Below are 18,281 nucleotides of genomic sequence, written 5' to 3' on the forward strand. Positions count from 1 at the left end.
TAATTAATTGTATGTATCATGGATAATATATTAAATTAAAAATATAGCAACAGGCAAGCTTTTAAGAAAAAGTCCTTGAAATAAATTTATAAAGTTTTTAGTTTATATATTAATTATATTGGAATTTTATTTACGATTTTGTATTTTTCAAGCATAAAAACCGTAAGATTTAAAATGTTTTATCTTTAATATTTAAGAACAATATTATATAAATGTCCATCTCCTTTTATATTTATCTTCTTTATTCTTCTAAAATTAATGTAAAGGACTGGCAGATTATACTGTATAAATAATTACTGAAATAAAATATTACAATGTTACTAGTTCGATTAAGACTTGAAGTTGGTAAAACTTTGGTACACGACAGCGGAGACAATATTGTTGAGACTTTCGTTACTATTTTCTCTTTAAATAACCATTTCATGGTTAACTCTTCTCTTAATATGATGAATTTCATTTACTACATTTTAATTATCTATAATTATCTACCATCAGTTATCAGACGATCTTATAATTATCAGGCAAAGCTTTTGAATTGTTTAGATAATGTCAACATATAACAATGATTATCAAGATGATATAACAAGTTTTATAAATGTGCCTATTTTGGCCACAACGTTTATTAATCGATTTATAAAGTTATATCTTTCATAGTCGTTAATATAAAATGCATTTTTCAAATATAGATCATTTGAAATTTGTTTAGAAAAACATTAAGTCTAGTCTTTCATCTCCATTTCCTTCCAAATAACTGTTGAATTAATTTAATTACTTATATATTTACTCGTTTTTTTCGAGACAAATTTTCATTTATAAACCATTTTCAAACTTATTAAGAGTTTGAAAGTAAAGTATTTGTATCTGAATGCTCGAGTACCGAAATTAAATTGTAATTTATTTGGTTAGCAAATAGAATAAAAATCAATGATGCTCCAGGATTTAACGTTTAGCTCTCCAATTTATTTAAACATTTTTTCTAAAATAGTAAGTTGATTAAAATGATTGGATTACGTAGCAATTGTGCAATGGTCCAACTTAATTTTTTTAAATATATGTTTAATACTCGAAATGTATGTAATATTACTATTTCATTATGAGTTTTGAAATATCATGAAAGTAAAATAAAATAATGTTAATAAAATTGTTTTATTATTTTATTTTGATAAATCTGATATGTAAATGCTCGTGACATATTATAAATTTGAAAATTGTACAAATTCGCATGTTTTACTTTATGTCGTAAAAATTATGACAAAAACTTTTATTAAATATAAATGATGAATTAGTGAAAAAATTAGTGAAAAAGCATATGATAATACTAGTATTTTTTTAATTCATTCGAAATCTTATTTTATATTAATTTTATAAACATCATATTATTTAAATGTAAAAGAACTTATTTTTATCTGTTAGAATTTCACAAAGTCCTGCATTATATTATGATTATTAAGTTAACTTTTCTAATAATTTACTGACTAATTATCAATTTATTTGACAATTATAAAACGACTAATAGTCAAATAAGTGTTTCTCACTATGATCTGGAAAGACTTGATAATTTACTTTGATATGTCAATATATATTTAATACAATCTTAAAAAAGTATTTTGCCAATCAAAAATGATAATTATGATTCTATAAACAAAATCGATTAACTTAGTTTGTAATGTAACATTAATCTATCTATGCCAAAAATACTTGTCTATCATATCATAAATTAGTCATATATATTGTTATTCTTACATCACTTCTTACATAAACTTACGATAGTCACATTTAAGTGCAATAACATAAGTAATTTATTATTTATATAATGCAGTACAGAGGATTTTTTAATTAAAGAGCTAAATTGCCATTCATGAATATTTAAATTTTCAATAGCTAATAAAAAATTGTACGAACAAAAATAAAATGAAAACTAGGTTTATCCTTTATTTTATATTTTTTCTTGAATATTAAATATTAATGCAAAAATATACATATTGAAAAACTATGCCAATAATACGTGGGCTATCTTGAATATTTTATTAAATATCATGAATTCACATGCATAATATTTGCATAAATGCATATAAATATATTTATGATTTAACTGCATAAATCCGACATCTTCGTATAAAAAAAAAAAAGAAAAAAGGGAGGAAATAAAAATGAAAAATTAAGTTGTATATATTTCTTATATATACTTATTAATTGTGTTATAACGAAAGCTTATCATATAAAAATTGATTAAGCACGTGATCAGCCGCGATAATCATATAAATTAAAAGAATATAAGATCGTTATTACCTCGTAATGTTTTAGAAATGCCGACATGTCATTAATTCCTTTGAAGCTTTAAAGCTTAGCATAGATAAAACAATAGGAATAGAATTAATAAATAATTTTAGTAGTAGAGGCATAGTGATATGATAATCATGTCAGAAACAGAGTCACTGTTACATACATATTGTGGGGGGTGTCAACATTAAAGATGTGTCAGTAACAGAACAGAACAGTGTTAATAATAGATGCCATAGTAGGGAAGATGAATAATAATATTACTGCAAGCGACACATCAATAATAAGAGTCTTATAAATTATGCATGTAAAAAGTAATCAAAAGCAATAATGGCAAGCACAAAGATAAAGCTGTATAATAATGATTTTAAATAATAAATTTCATATCTAGATTGAGGCGGACTTTAACGGATAATTTTATAATATTATTATGAAGGAAGTATATATAATAAGCACGCGCGACTGTTTGAATTAAATTAATTAAAAAAAAAAAAAAAAATGTAATATTAATAATTATATATTCATTCCAATATTAAAACTTTTATTATTCATTATAATTAATACTAATGAAAGTTCGTTTATCTTTAAAGCACTCGAACATTATATAAGCTCGCTGATCCTACTAGATTTATCATACGAAATTTCACTATTAATATTTCATTTTTGTGCTTTTATTCATATTTTACATAATCTATGAAATACAACGACGAGGAGAATTATGTACGTCCATAATTACTTTTTATTATGCATAAAAATTGAATTAAATAATTAATATCATAAGAAATTTCAAATATTATTTTCAATCAATAGAATCGTCCTTCATTATTTATTTGTTATTTTCTATTTTATATTACGTATGGCTCCATTAGCTCTATAACATACATCCAAACTACGTTTTTTTGTTTCAATTTACAAAATTTAATGATTAATTGTAGACAATATTTATAAACGAATACATTAACACAATTAGAAATTAAAATATTTTTATCTAAATTTTTTCTTAATTTTCTAATTATTCAATACTACATCTCTCTTATCCCATTAATCTTATTTTTCTTTTAATATATTTATTTATTTATCTTATTAATAATATTAATACAATGAAAATTTATCATATGGTAAAAATGTGAAATTAATTTTTCCAATAATCAGATCGTAAAACAATGCTGTAAAAAGAAAAATAGAGTGGACTTAATTGTACATGTAAAAATTGTATTTGGACATGTTTATAAAGTCAGGTATCGGAACATCTTCACTTAGATGATAACAAATGCAAAGTAATAATGATTTAAATTCAGTTGCTTGTTTATTCAACATTCTTAAATTATTATTCTTAATTCTGCGAATGAGTAGTGAATTAATAATCACCTACTGGATAAAACACGCGATTTCCTTAATTATCTGTATATATATATATAGTTTTATATAGATTAACAACACAATTTATTGCATTGATCCTCGTTATAATTTTTCATAGCCAATTGATAAACGTTCTTTTTCAACTTCAAGTCATTTAGAAAATTAGAACTTCGTGATTCTTGATTTCATATTTTCTTTCGAATGAAAATCTGACGTTCAAATTATTAACTAAAATTCCGTATGAACATTTTATTTTATTTAAACATTCATTTAGAAATGCCAGATATGACTTCAAATTTTATTGTGAATATGCTTTCAATACATTTTTAATATATTTCAAATTAAATAAAATATAATAAAATTAAAAATATTAAATAACATTCGTGAAAAAATACACAAAAATAAAATATAAAAAATATTAATGGTAAAAGCTAGAAGATTTACTTTAGAATGCGCCAATGATTAATAAATAAATTAATAATTATGATTAATTTCTAAAATGACAAATTCAAAGATAAAAATATTTATTAATACAAGACAAATAACGAACTAAGAAAATTACGTATTTAATATTTTCCAGTACTACAGTTTCAAATATTTTATTACTTCAGTATAATGTTATGATTCATAGTTTTTATGATCCGTTTGCTTTGAAAGTAATAAAAAAAGATAACAAATTTTTTAAAACTGCGAGACAAGCTTGGATATTGGTGACCTTTATTAAATTAATAGATGTGCCATTGCTCTGTGAAGGTATCGTATTGCTGTTAATCGATTAATTGTATATAAATATTTTGAACTGTTAATGGCAAATGTAAATTGAAACGGCATAATACAAAATTGAAAATAATTTTATCAGATAAATCAATTTCAAGGTTAAATTTCAAGAAAAAGAGAAGACAATCATATATTTTTCATTTATTAATCATTAGTATGAGGTTATAATATATTAATATAATATATAATTTTTAAGAATTTATATTTTTCTATTATTAAATGTAAATAATTAAAAACGATACGAAGTTGTTTGTTCATTTTTATAATAAATAATATTCTATTAATCCAAAATACATTTAAAGAATTCAATGATGCTGTAATGTTATTCAATGTATGTGATAATATGATTAAAAATGCAGTTTAATTATAAATATTTATAATTAATTCTGTTTATTATGTACAGGCTTATAATTAATTTATATTCTTACAAAAACAGAATATTTGTAAACCCGACAAATTACTTATAATTCATTAAAAAAATTAATTATGGAAACAATCGTTTATCGCTATATTTAATTATATCCTATGGGAAGAATTTCATTAAAATGTATATATTTATTTTTACAAAGACGTAAATCCCAAATCTAGTAAATAGGAAATAAAATAGATTTAATCGAATAATCGTTAATAAAGATTGAATCTTGTGAAATAATATTCAAAGCTTTTCTTCAATTTTCCTATAAAATATTATATAGTTTTAATGGATCTTTAATGTCGAGAAAATATATTATAAGCAAGAAGTAATGCATTAATACTATGATTGATGTGTATGACGAAGCTTAGAAAACAGTTGTATTATAAATGGAATATATATATATATATATATATATATATATATAGAAATGCAAAATTAATCATTTCTAAAAAGTTTATATTTATGAAAATTTACACAAACGTTTTTAAGCAATCACGTTACTAGATATATGTAGAAAATACGTGAGTTTTTGTGGATATATAGATAAATAATCCATTAAAACGAATAATAATATTAAATAATAAACAATGAGCTTAATATGTATTAATACCGACTATTTTTGAAGTATCAGTATTTTAATACTTCAGATATATAAATTTATTTAAATACATACACACGGGCGCGCGTTTAAATATGCATGTTATTATTGGGGGGGGGCGCATGTGTGCAATAATATAATATGTATTGAGTATTATACAATTAAGCAAACGTAATAGAATGAATTATAGTTAATATTATCTTATATGCGCGTAAAAATTTGATTATACTCATATTAATATAGTAAATTGAATTGTAGAATCAATAATACCGGTTATTATGTTTATTATATATAATCATTTATCGAATAAATAATATATAAATAATTTTCACAATGATTTTAATCTAAACCTATATTTATTTCTTCTTCGACAGTTACTTAATAAAATTAAAAAATTCAACATTCAAAAATCAAAATATATCATTCTGATTTACTGCGAATGAAATGGTTAATACAATATTTAATTAATTCAGCCGCACATAAAATGCTGTAACTTTAACAGAAAGCTTTGCAGTGCATGGAAAGTTACAGTTAATGTAACTAATAAAATGTTCATTATTTGCAGTTAGTTTGAAACTAAAATTTATATATGCATATATGAATTTTCTGATAATAGTAAAAGTGTACAGTATGAATAAATAAGTACAAAGCTTTAAGAGAAAAATTTACAAGCGTACATTTGATTAATAATCAAATGTAAAAAAATATCTCGCAGTTATTATTTTTGTAAAATAATTCTCATTAATTATAAATTTGATATGAAAATATTTATTATAAGTGGAATAATTGTTGAAGGAACATTTTTCTTCCAGAATGATTTAATTTATTAATATTTTTAGTTTGAAATAATTTTATGAAATCACGTAATAATGCTTATTAAACAGTATTACCATAATATTTATCATACCTTTTGAAAGGAAAATTAATTAACGTAAACAAAAAAACTAGTATAATAATATTGTTTATTGAGTTTGCTGTTTTATAATTGCTTTGGTAATACCAATATGCTGATAAATAAAATACAGTATTATGAAAGTTTATATAAATATTTTTAAGCAAATATCGATATTTAATGATACTGTAACTGATGGATAATAAGCTTTAAAAATTCCTGTGATAGTAGATTTATCATTTTCGAGAAAAGTATTGTAAAATTTTTGTATCCTTTTTTTTTTTTTTTTTTTTGCAATGGCCATAGTTTTATCTTGTATTTTGATAGTACAATTCGAGTATCATTAATCAAGTTATTTATGAACACTTTATATAAAATATAGAAAGAGAAAATCGTGAGCGAATAGAAAAAAATGAAATAAAAGTGATAGCGTGTAAGTATAAGTATGCGTTATTTAATATTCTTTCGACTTTTATTATTATTGAGTGTGCTTCGATAACTTTGCATGTATCAATAATCTATCCTAATAAGTATTTATTTTTTTCTTTTGGTTCTGTTCTATTCTAAGTTGCTCTGAAACAATAATTAATTCTATAGCGATTAAAGCTCTAATGTACAGTGACTTAGCATCATGTATGAAAGGAATAACAGTTTATCAATATAAATAATAAAATCCCATTGAGTTTTCATAGTAAAATGAGATAAAAGCAAACCACTTGCTTTTATTTTTTTATTGTTTACATGAGCGCGAGATACCTTTTATTATTATTATGATTTGAGCGAAACCTCTGTGAAACTTTTCAATCATTGGACAGACACTGTCGATAAATTGAAAAATTTCATAAAAAATTCATCAATGAAAGAAAAAAGGAAAAAAAAGTTTATTGACTATCGTATCGCATTCGTATTTATTTACACGTTGCTCCAAGACCTAATTACAATAATCGGCTAATTAACCGCCGTAGCAAGTTACTCGACAATCCGAATGAGCGACAAATCAGTATTTGTTAGAGAAAAGTTTTACGTGCCGTTAAGCAGGAAGCTCTAGTCTTAAAGTGTGCCCTCCTTTCACATTCGCTTATGTAAAACGAGCGGCACTAGAGCCGTCGCGCCATGCCCATCCGTGCCAATCCGTAAATCCAAAAAAAAAAAAAAAAAAAAAAAAAAAAAAAAAAAAATAATAATAATAAGAGCTTCTCACGGGGCAGCTGACCGCTCGACGTCCATTAAACCTATCTCGTCCGCTTTAGAGCTGCAAGATAGCTGCCAATTACGCTGAGACCTCGGCAGGCGCTCGGCCAAAGAAGAAGCGGGTCCGCGATGTCATCCCCGAGTCCCGACTGGCGAGCTACGGTGACTTTGAGTACGAGGACGATGCCGAGGTACAGCTGCTGCCACCGTCACCATCGCCACAAGCGGCGGCGCCGACGCGCGGACCGGACGGGTATTTCAATGGGGTCGGACGAAGGGAGGAGTCGGAGCCGAGCAGCAACGAGGTCGAGACACCCAAGGAATCGTGGATGCTCGACGAAGTCGAGGAGTACATCGCCTGGGTAACGGCGTCCTCGAAGTGCTCCAGGCCCGAACACGAAGCGTTAGTTACTCTCATTGCTATATTCGGAAAATTTCTTTGCCCTCGAGTTGCTGAAATATTGCTGGCTTTATTATTGCTGGATTCTGGCGGCATTGTTCCATGCCGAAGGATACGCCTTTTCCCGGCAATCGTTCGGCTGCTCGATTACAACTCCACCACCACTCGATTTATACTCGATTTATACTCGATTTATACTCCATTTATACTCATCAATTTATACTCGGCCGTTCTCCTCATTCGCCCAATTAGGAATAAATGGCCAGTGGCGCACGTTATTTGCCAGGCAAATTCAGAGTCACGGATAAGAATGAGCGCTTCTTTAATTGCGCTCAGCTTCATATATTTTTCATCAAAACTAAATCAAATTCGCTACGGCTATTTGATGCAACGAACGCGCCTCCTTCGCGTTATACCACTAATAAATGATAGCTGATTTTGCCGTGAAAATTATTAATGATGAATTATTGTTCGTGAAAAATGTACGCGTGCGATTATGTGTGTGTAAGAGAGAGAGAGAGAGAGAGAGAGAGAGAGAGAGAGAGAGAAACTTGGACGTTGTGATTCGGAAGAAAAAATTCATACTCTAGCTATACAACTTTAGAGAAGTTTATTTTATTTTACACGCGGATTGTTAACGAATAAGTTGAAAAAAAAAGAAAAAAGAAATGGAAATATAAATAAATGAGATTTCCGTCGAAAAATCGAGTCCGATGAGATTCTACGTTACATGAAATTTTAGAAACTCTAAACTCCAATGTAATTGTACAAAATTTACAGAATAAACAAATAAGATTTTTTTACTTAATGACTCGTTAACTTCTTGTTTTGTTACTTTTTTCAATCTAATACAGACAAAAATAGAAACAGTACGATTTTTACAAACGTCAATAATAAATATTAAATAATCTTTTATATAATTCTAAATATAATATGACCTTTTCTATTGTTTTAGTTAATTTCAGTTCCAAAAACGTACTATTTATTTTTTTTTTTTTTTTTACAATATTTCATTAAAATATTTATACGGTAAATAATACTTTGATATTGTATACAATGCTATATTGATTCATGCAAACTTTTTCAGAACAAATGTATTGAAAATGAAAAGAAACATGTGATTCGATATTTGCACAGTACTAATTGAAACTATCGAATATTTCATTGAGTTGATAAAAATTTTCCAACATAATTATAAAAGAATCCCAGTGTATATATTGGTAGAGAAAAATTTAACTAGCTAAATTTAAACAGTTAAATAAAAAAATAAAGAAATCTTTTTGAAGATTGTCATGTACTTGGACCCTAATGCGCTTTCTATACACTAATTGGAAAACCTGTAATACAAGCATAATTTCTTATCGATACACATTATCTTATAAACAGTTGCATTACATTGATTCAGAAAATCTTTTAAAGCATTCATACATGCTTATCAATTTCCATTAATTAATATATATTCTTTAAAAATGTTTAGTGCAATTAAATGACTTTTTAGATATTGAAAATTATTCAATATGCCGATAATACGTGTGATAAAGAATTTTTAATAGGAAAAATTTAATGGTAAAATGTAATATGAGCGCATTAAATAGTAAAGCGCGTGAAATTAGACAAAACATTGCAAAGTAATAATCCGTCAAATACGTCAAGTGTATAGAGAAAAAATAGTGTTATTGAGCAACTAATTAAATATTTATCAATTTAAATAATGCAAAAAATTTTGTAAATTTGTTAAATAATGTGAAATTTGATAATAATAATAATAATAATAATAATAATAATAATAATAATAATAATAATAATAATAATGATAATAATGATAATAATGATAATAATAATAATAATATTTACTATTAAATATAATTGTGTGAGAATAATCAATCTTAGAAATGAAATTGTAAAGTAATTCAAACTTAATCTTCGATACGTTCAAATACGAAAAATAATGAATGAAACATTTTTTTAAATTTTGAAACTTTTTATTATGATTTTTTGAATGTTTTACATCGAATTTTATTATCATGAGCAAACAGAAAATAAATTACCTTTAAATTCTTTGATTTTTATTGTTATAAAATTATTATATTTCATTTCTTTAAATTAATTAATATTATACTTCGTTTAATAGTACCAATAATGATATTTTACTAAACAAATACAATGGTATCAATTTATTATTGATTTAAGCAATAAATATATAACAATAAGAAATTTTTAAATTATAACGAAAAATTAACGAATAGTGCATTGAAATAAATTAAGAAACACAATAATAGAGATGTTTATCGTTAAGGTACATCATCTTTGTTTGGTTTAAACGAGGCCAAAGCAAGCTAATTATTGTTTATATTTCAAATTAATAAATATTTTGATATATTAGCGGTTGCTCAATAATTCAATTTAGGTTATTTCCTCTATGCGACTTAAGTTATTATTTACCAAAAAACAAATAACAAAAAAAAAAAAAAAAATCTTGATAAAGATAAAAATTTTCAAAAAGTCATATTTTCTAAAAATATTTGCTCAATTATAGATACAAAGCAATTAAGTATTATAAACACCGTCTTGTTAATTCATAATATTTATAATAATGTTGTTTTTAAATGCTTTTTTAAATTGTATCGAAACGTTTTGGAAAATAACGTTACTAAAAATATATATTATCAAAAAAAAAAAAAAAAAAAAAAAAAAAAAAAAAACAACCGATTAATCACTGTCTAATAATAATAGATAATTATTCTAAATAATTATCAATAGTTTTGTTAAATGAAAGTCTTGCATTTCCAATAATTACTAATCATAGTTGAGTGAACATGTAGTTGGCATTTTAATGTGCTTGCAGTAAAATATTCAAATATCGAAACTCCATAGTAATTTAAAAAACTAATTTGAATATTTTATAATTAATGTTTATCGACGAATTTTTATAAATTTCAAACGACCAATATGCTTTCATATAAAATTTGTAAAAATTATTTTCTTTTTTACCAACCTAAGTACACGAGGAGATTGTGGATGCCGACATAATAAAATTTAAATATGCATATAAAGTTATATTGAATTTACAATGAATAATATAAAATTTCACCTTAAATAAGAAGTTTTTTTTTGTAAATTAATGAATTTTAATAGAAATTGAATAGATAAAATTTAATGGGAATTTAATGAAAGTTCTAAATTTAAAATCTGTATAATATAACTTGAGGTCGGTAGGATATTTAAAATTCTTCAGTAACAGTGAGTGAATAACTCGATACAAAGATTAGTATTATAAAAGAGAGAGGGAGTGAAATTGAAATTTTTTTTCGATTTCCGTTGGATAATTGAAATATGTTTACTTAATTTTCTGATTCCGCTGCAGTCTAAATAGGATGAATAATTACTTACAGTGCAATATATTACAATCGTTAAACAATATAATGAACAATTAATTGAGCTTTATTGATTGATCTATCACCGCAGATATAATAATGTATATTTATTTATTTTTAAGTAAAATGTAAAAGTAATTTAATGAGACATTAAATCCTTGAGATTTTACCTCGTCTCGTAGCTTTCGATACTTTGCAAAAATTTAAATCGTAAAAATAATTTAATTCACTTGCAATTCACTGAGGCACTTATTTTTGATATATTTGATATCCCATGACAGGAAGACTACGTAAAAAGCTATGTTTAATTAAAATTTATTTCTTTAAAAAAGAAAATGACAGGTTAAAGCAGAATAGAATAAAACATTTATAAACGTTTACTCGACATAAACATACTTTTTTTTTTTATTTATTTATTTAATTATTTATTTTTTAATATAAAATCATCGCGTTCTTCTTTATATATATATATATATATATATATATATATATAAATCTGCTTTCACATTATTCGATTATGGTTAAGATTGGTCGTTTCCTTAACCAGTTTCCTTCTGGAGAGCAAGGGACTTTCTTTAGCGGGTTTTCTTTTTCAGGACAACAACTATCGATTTGTCACGTGGTATTTAACTTGTAAAATCCTAGATAAGATAAAACTTAACTATAGTTTCTCTTTTTCAAAGCCTTTCATTTTAAAAATTCGAAAACTCGCTCCTTATTGATTAACATTAGAAAGCTTCGAGCCTGCCATTTTTATGATCTTTTATAGGAAGAGATGATAATTATTTGTGCGCACGCACGCATTTTTCATCGATGATAGCTCCAACTCACGCAATGACATTCACATGGAGCTGTGTAGCCTTTTCGTTATTGTGAAAGGGCAAGTGATATAGTGATTAAGTCCTTGAATGTTCCGTTGTCACAAAAGTCGACGACTCGCTTACTTACCATCAGCTTTTCACTGATTAATATTGATTTTAGAATATAACTGATTTTCCATTCGATATAGCAAATACTTTTCTGGCTATACAACAACCTCTGTTGTTCAATTAAATGATATTGATCTACATAAGCGTCAATTTATGGGACTGGATATAAGCTATAAAGGTTCGCCTGTTAATAAATATTCTGCAAAATTACGAGTAGTTATTTTTAGAAAGCTCGAGAGCATATAATTACATCTAAAATAAACGCACATCATCAGCTCAGCTGCAATCGCTAATGGAATAATATCGAAATAAGCTAATTATCGTGATTATACTGATTAACCAGCTCGAAAATTTTATGAAAATTTCATCTTATAATTCATACTTTCAAATTTCTAGTAAATTTAGAGATAATACAGTACTGTATAATTAGCATTATATTTAGTTGATCTCTCTAATATATTGATAAGCTGTAATTAGCCTGTCGTACCTTCGATAAAATGCTCTTATTTATTTATTTATTTATTTATTTTTTTTTTTTTGTATAAAATCCATTATAAATATAAGAGAAAATTATCATCGACTGTAGAAATAAATATTTACTGATACCTTGTATATCGCTGTATAAAATTATAACCAGTCCGACAGCATTAATTTACAATATTATTCATTTATTCAAAGTATGCTTGTTATATTGTAAATAACTATTCGCACAATTCAATGAAGTTGATTAAAGCTTACTATCAATGCAGATAAACAGGAAGTCGACTTGGACGATATTCGCTAAAGCACACACTAGATATTAATCTCTATTCACTATTTGCTAACTAATGTATATAAATATACATGTAATGTAGAGAGTGTTGTGACGAGAGTGCCGAGCTCGAAGGAAAATTATGCAACGCCCAACTTCACATTTACAATAGACAAATGCGTTTAGAGAGAATATTAATTATATATTCATCTGTACCATTAATGATATATTTTTATCTGAAAGACTTTAATTGAATAATGATCTTGATATGTGAATTTGTATAGCAAACAAAAATGTTCATCTCACAAGAATTATTTCTTATTAAAATTTAATAGAAATGTGAAGTTAAAAATAAATATAAGAAATTGATAGTCACAGGGTGAGAAATCGATAGTTTTTACTTCATAAAGTTTTAAACAACATTTAAACTCATTTTTAATATAGCAATAATCAATATTAGCGATAATGATTAATGAATTTCAATATGGTGATAGAGCGATATTACAAATAATCAATTAAAAAATATAATTTAAATTATCCCATACTCTGACTCGAAAGAGTAGAAAATTTTCGAATAAACGTTAAATTTTATGTATTTAATTTCATATCTTCTAAATCAATAATGACGATACTATAGACAATTTACACAATATAATAAGAGATCTTGATTTATTAATATAATCTCTTTACCAATAAATATAAAAATATCGTTCGTGAAACTTTATTAATCAAATATATGATCACAATACCACCCACTATTTACGGTATTTTACAAATATAAATTTACTGCTATTATTTTTACTTACTCACATTATAATAATACAATCTACAACCAATAGAATAGCATTCTTACGAATAAATTTTTACATAGAATTTTCATATTCCACAATAATAATATGGATTTCACTACCACATACAGATTACATATATCAGATTACATATTAAATGTAATTTAAAAGCAATATTTAAATATCTAAAATTTACATTGTTAATAAATAAACTTGTAAATAAATTATGTATTAATAATTTGGATTTTACTGTCCCCAGGTTGAAATACTCGAAACATAAATGTGTAATAATAAAATAATCTAAAGTATACAAAGAAGATAATAGAAATTTGTCTGTCTTATAGTATAATAAATAACGTCTAATTTCATTAAAAAGCTCATTATAACAAATACTTTTATCGTATGTTTTTGATAAAAAAAAAAACAAAAAAAAAAAAACATAAAAACAACTAGGAATTTATGCTGTTAAAAGTACATCCATCGTATTAAATTTCGTTAAATATTGAGTTGTAACAAATTTATTTTCATTATTGATTTGAAAATCGTTGAGTCGATCAAGTTTATCAAATTATAAAACATAATTACAGTATATTTTATATTTTCTATATGCTATTTTTAATTTTTATTTACAACTTTTCGACGTTGTTTTCTTTCTTCACTCATTTCATATTATAACTGCTATTATTAGATTATTTGATCTACTGTTTATATTATATGAACATTCTTTATTCCGTATTTGAAATTCGTTAGAATATAAATGAAAATTTTTCGTCTTTATTTCAACATTAACAGAGTCAAAACAATTTTAACAATTATAATTAGTAAGTTTAATGTAATATATTCGAAAATTTAAGCAGGCAAAATACGAGTGAATGTGCGCAGAGAAATTTCATTTATAAGATAAAATAAAATTGCACTGTACTATATAATTCGATATATTACTCGATATGTAATTATAAATTGCATAATACCAATTACTTTCATGATTCGGCTGATAAACAAGCAACATAATATACTTGAATAGAGTAATTTCCACGCACACGGATACGTATAAGTGAATATAAAGTACATTAATATATATTAAATCTCAGAATTTAGTTATAATTATCTGCAATTTCCATTTTCTACATGTTACACTTGAAATATAAGAATGGAATAATATAAATTAATTTATTAAGACGATTGTATTATAAATAACGAAATTTTGTTTAAAATAAAATGTGAAGACGAGCTCTAATCGATATATTAAATGCTTAAAATAAATTATAGCAAATGATAATATATCCAATAATTAAATTAATAATATTATAAAGCATAATAATTTATTATTGTCATTCTATCATTATTTCGTTATTTCAAATGATGTTGCAATTATTTCATTAATTATTATCGAAATAATACAATATAATATCTTTTCCATATTAATTTTACTAGTTCTATTCGTAATACTTTGGGTATAAATTAACAGCATATAAAGATTAATTGCATAACAATAAAATGAGTATTTCATTTATAAACTATACGTAAAAATCTCATTATATATATATATATATATATATATATATATAAATCATTCAACCAATAATTAATATTTAATATTAATATTAATATTTATATATTTAAAGTATATGTATATGTATATGCGACTGACTGTCTGTTTTTCTATGTGTGAGTCCGCGCGCGCGCTCGAGTGTACGATCCTTGACATAAGCGAATGTTAGTAATACAGATGCAAGCATTGTTTTACGAATTATTTTTGTATTTAAGTTTAGTTGTAAGACTTTAGGAAAGTAATTAAAATCCTACAATATATTATTAATAATTCATTGTTTAAGCATTACTAAGCACATTTTTTTTTACCGCACAGTATATTATTGTAATTGTGTGTATTGAACGTAGATATTTATATAAAATACGTAAATGGTTTGGTTTTATAACATATATATCGCTGTCAATTTTTATATTGTTAAATCTATGACGTATAATTAATGAAACAATTACGAAGTAATTTAATACCATAGGGTGTAACAATAATAAAATCAATTGATATTATTATTTTATTAATTTCCTAATGCATTACAAAATTAGTGGGTGTATGGGTGTGTGCATTAGTGTGTCCGAGCGTGGATGTGAGTGTATATGACAAACATAGCGAATAAGTAGATATAAATTTTAGTAGATTAAAGGGTAGATAAATAGAGAGAACAAAGATGAAAAAAGAGTAATCATTAAATTAAAGATAAATATTTATAAATATTAAGTTTCAATACAGCTGGATCACTAATACTGTACTATTCGATATTGCAATTTATTTTTGTTTTAGTAAAAATTAATGTTTTCACGTTTATAATATCGTTACTTATCATTTAGAAATATTTATATTCAACAAATAAATGAAGACTAGTAGAAATAATTTTACATTTGAGTCGATAAGTGCATTTTTCAATGGCATTTTATCATATTTTTTTTTATTTTTAAAAAATGCTTAATCTAGCTGCTTTTTTTTTTATTAAAATAATATTAAAATAAATAATTCTGATTGATTTGAATTATATAGTAATAATTTGATTCAATGATATCGGATTAATTCTAATTCACAAATGACATAAGCTAAAAAAAAGTTATCTGTGAATTCAATTATTTATTTCAATTTTCATTACTTTGAATAATTCTAGGATGACAATAAATAAATCAGATATCAGAAATATATGTCTTCTGCATTGCAAATCGTATAAATTAAAATAATCATGTCGAATAGAAAGATATAATAATAATTATGTTTAATCTTCAACCTTTATAAAGTATTAAATAAAAAATTTTATAAGTAAATATTTTGAAATTAGAAAATAATTGTATTGTTATGCATGGGTTGTAAATTTTTTTATAAATATTTATTTTAATTAGTATTATTCATGAGCAAATACTTAACAAATATAGTAATAAAAATAGTAATATAAGTACAACAAATTTTTTTTTAATTATTAACCTAATTAAATACTACTATAATTATTATACAATATAAATTTAAATTAATTAATAATTAGTATTAGTACTTTAACGATGTATTGTAAGGTCATGCCGATTGGACAATTTATTAAAATCATTTTTAATATTTTTAATATGACTGTTATACCCGATATGTTTATCTTTTTTATAAATCCAAAAAATATACGAATGTTTTAATATATATTGAGATTTAATTTAATTAAATATAAAATGGCTGGAAATCATCGTTTTACTAATTTACTGCATTAATCAATTATTTGTTATGAATTTGTGACCGAGCAGAAACCCAATGATTTTGATTGTAAAACCTTAGAACTGAATTTCTATTAGCCCGAACTTTACAGAGATAAAATAATAGTTAGATAATAAATATCTATTGGTATTTATTAGTCCTCCTTGATTAATTAAATAAGAATTCATTATTCAAAAAATTAGATTAATATATAATACCGTATAGTTTAACCTTGCGATATATTACAATTATATATTTTTATTATTTAAATTTATATATTTATTTATTTATGTTCCGAATAGGTTAATTCTATTATGTTTATTAGTCTTACTATGTTTATTAAATATTCTTTATAAATGTCAGTGATATAACAATATTCCTCTCTTTAAATTCGATAATTAAGAGCTAAACAAAAATTGTTAACCGTATAAAACATATTTTAGACCACTTTTTTAGCTTTTTCGTCTTTTAGTTCTTCCTTAATTTTATTGTCGTAATTAAATACAGTAGTGCTATAATTTAATTTATTTTACTTTTTTTTTTTATAAATATCTCGTATTTGAACAAATTGAAGTATAAATTTCATAAATATGAGCTGTAATTTTTTAATTTAGCTATATTTTTAACCAGCCGGATATTCTAAATTTTAATTTAAAAAATTATTTAATCACTAAAAACGAATACGTATTTTAGCGTGAATGACTTTTTCGATTGTAATTTTCTATAATAATTATTTCTTCGAAAGAAGTATATCTAATTGTTTTCTTAATTTTCCAGTCCACATAATGAGTTTAATAGCAAATCGTGGTGGACGCCAATTATTAGCGATTCTTTGCAATCGTATCAAAACGAATGGCGATTCTGAAAAATAATTTTTTCGCAATTTATAATTCGTAGAATGCTCGATTAAATATAAGCTACATAACATAAAATATAAAGAATAATATGTGCTATGAATATGTTTAAAATGAAAATAAAACGAAAAAAAAAAAAAAAGTATAATAAACTAACTTGACACTCTCTTGTTTTAATAGTATTCTGTAATTGTAACTAGAGAAAGGTATATAAGCGATTTGTCTGGAGATAATAACTGAGACAAAATCGCCTGCCTTATAAAATTATGATGTTTCTTCTATAATTTTATTATGACAAGATGATGATTGGTTTTACGCATGAAGTTTTTCTGCTTTTGTGGCCTATGGTTAATAAAGATACGTTTATCATAATATCCTAACTTATGTATTCAGTATACGATAATGATAATAATAATTATTAGTAATCAATTATTA

The 18,281-nt window shown here is 24.3% G+C and overlaps 1 protein-coding gene across 1 annotated transcript in view; it reads left to right on the plus strand.

The window, feature by feature from the left end:
- Positions 1-18,281, plus strand: part of LOC105363676 (uncharacterized) — a 55,663-nt gene that overhangs the window by 14,496 nt on the left and 22,886 nt on the right. Inside the window, exon 2 of the mRNA XM_011501427.1 lies at positions 7,572-8,154. Coding sequence (XP_011499729.1) covers positions 7,572-8,154 — 583 coding nt within the window. The remainder of the gene's footprint in view (positions 1-7,571; positions 8,155-18,281) is intronic.

The sequence above is a fragment of the Ceratosolen solmsi genome, unplaced genomic scaffold, assembly GCF_000503995.2.
Source record: "Ceratosolen solmsi marchali unplaced genomic scaffold, CerSol_1.0 scaffold3, whole genome shotgun sequence".
NCBI lineage: Eukaryota > Metazoa > Arthropoda > Insecta > Hymenoptera > Agaonidae > Ceratosolen > Ceratosolen solmsi.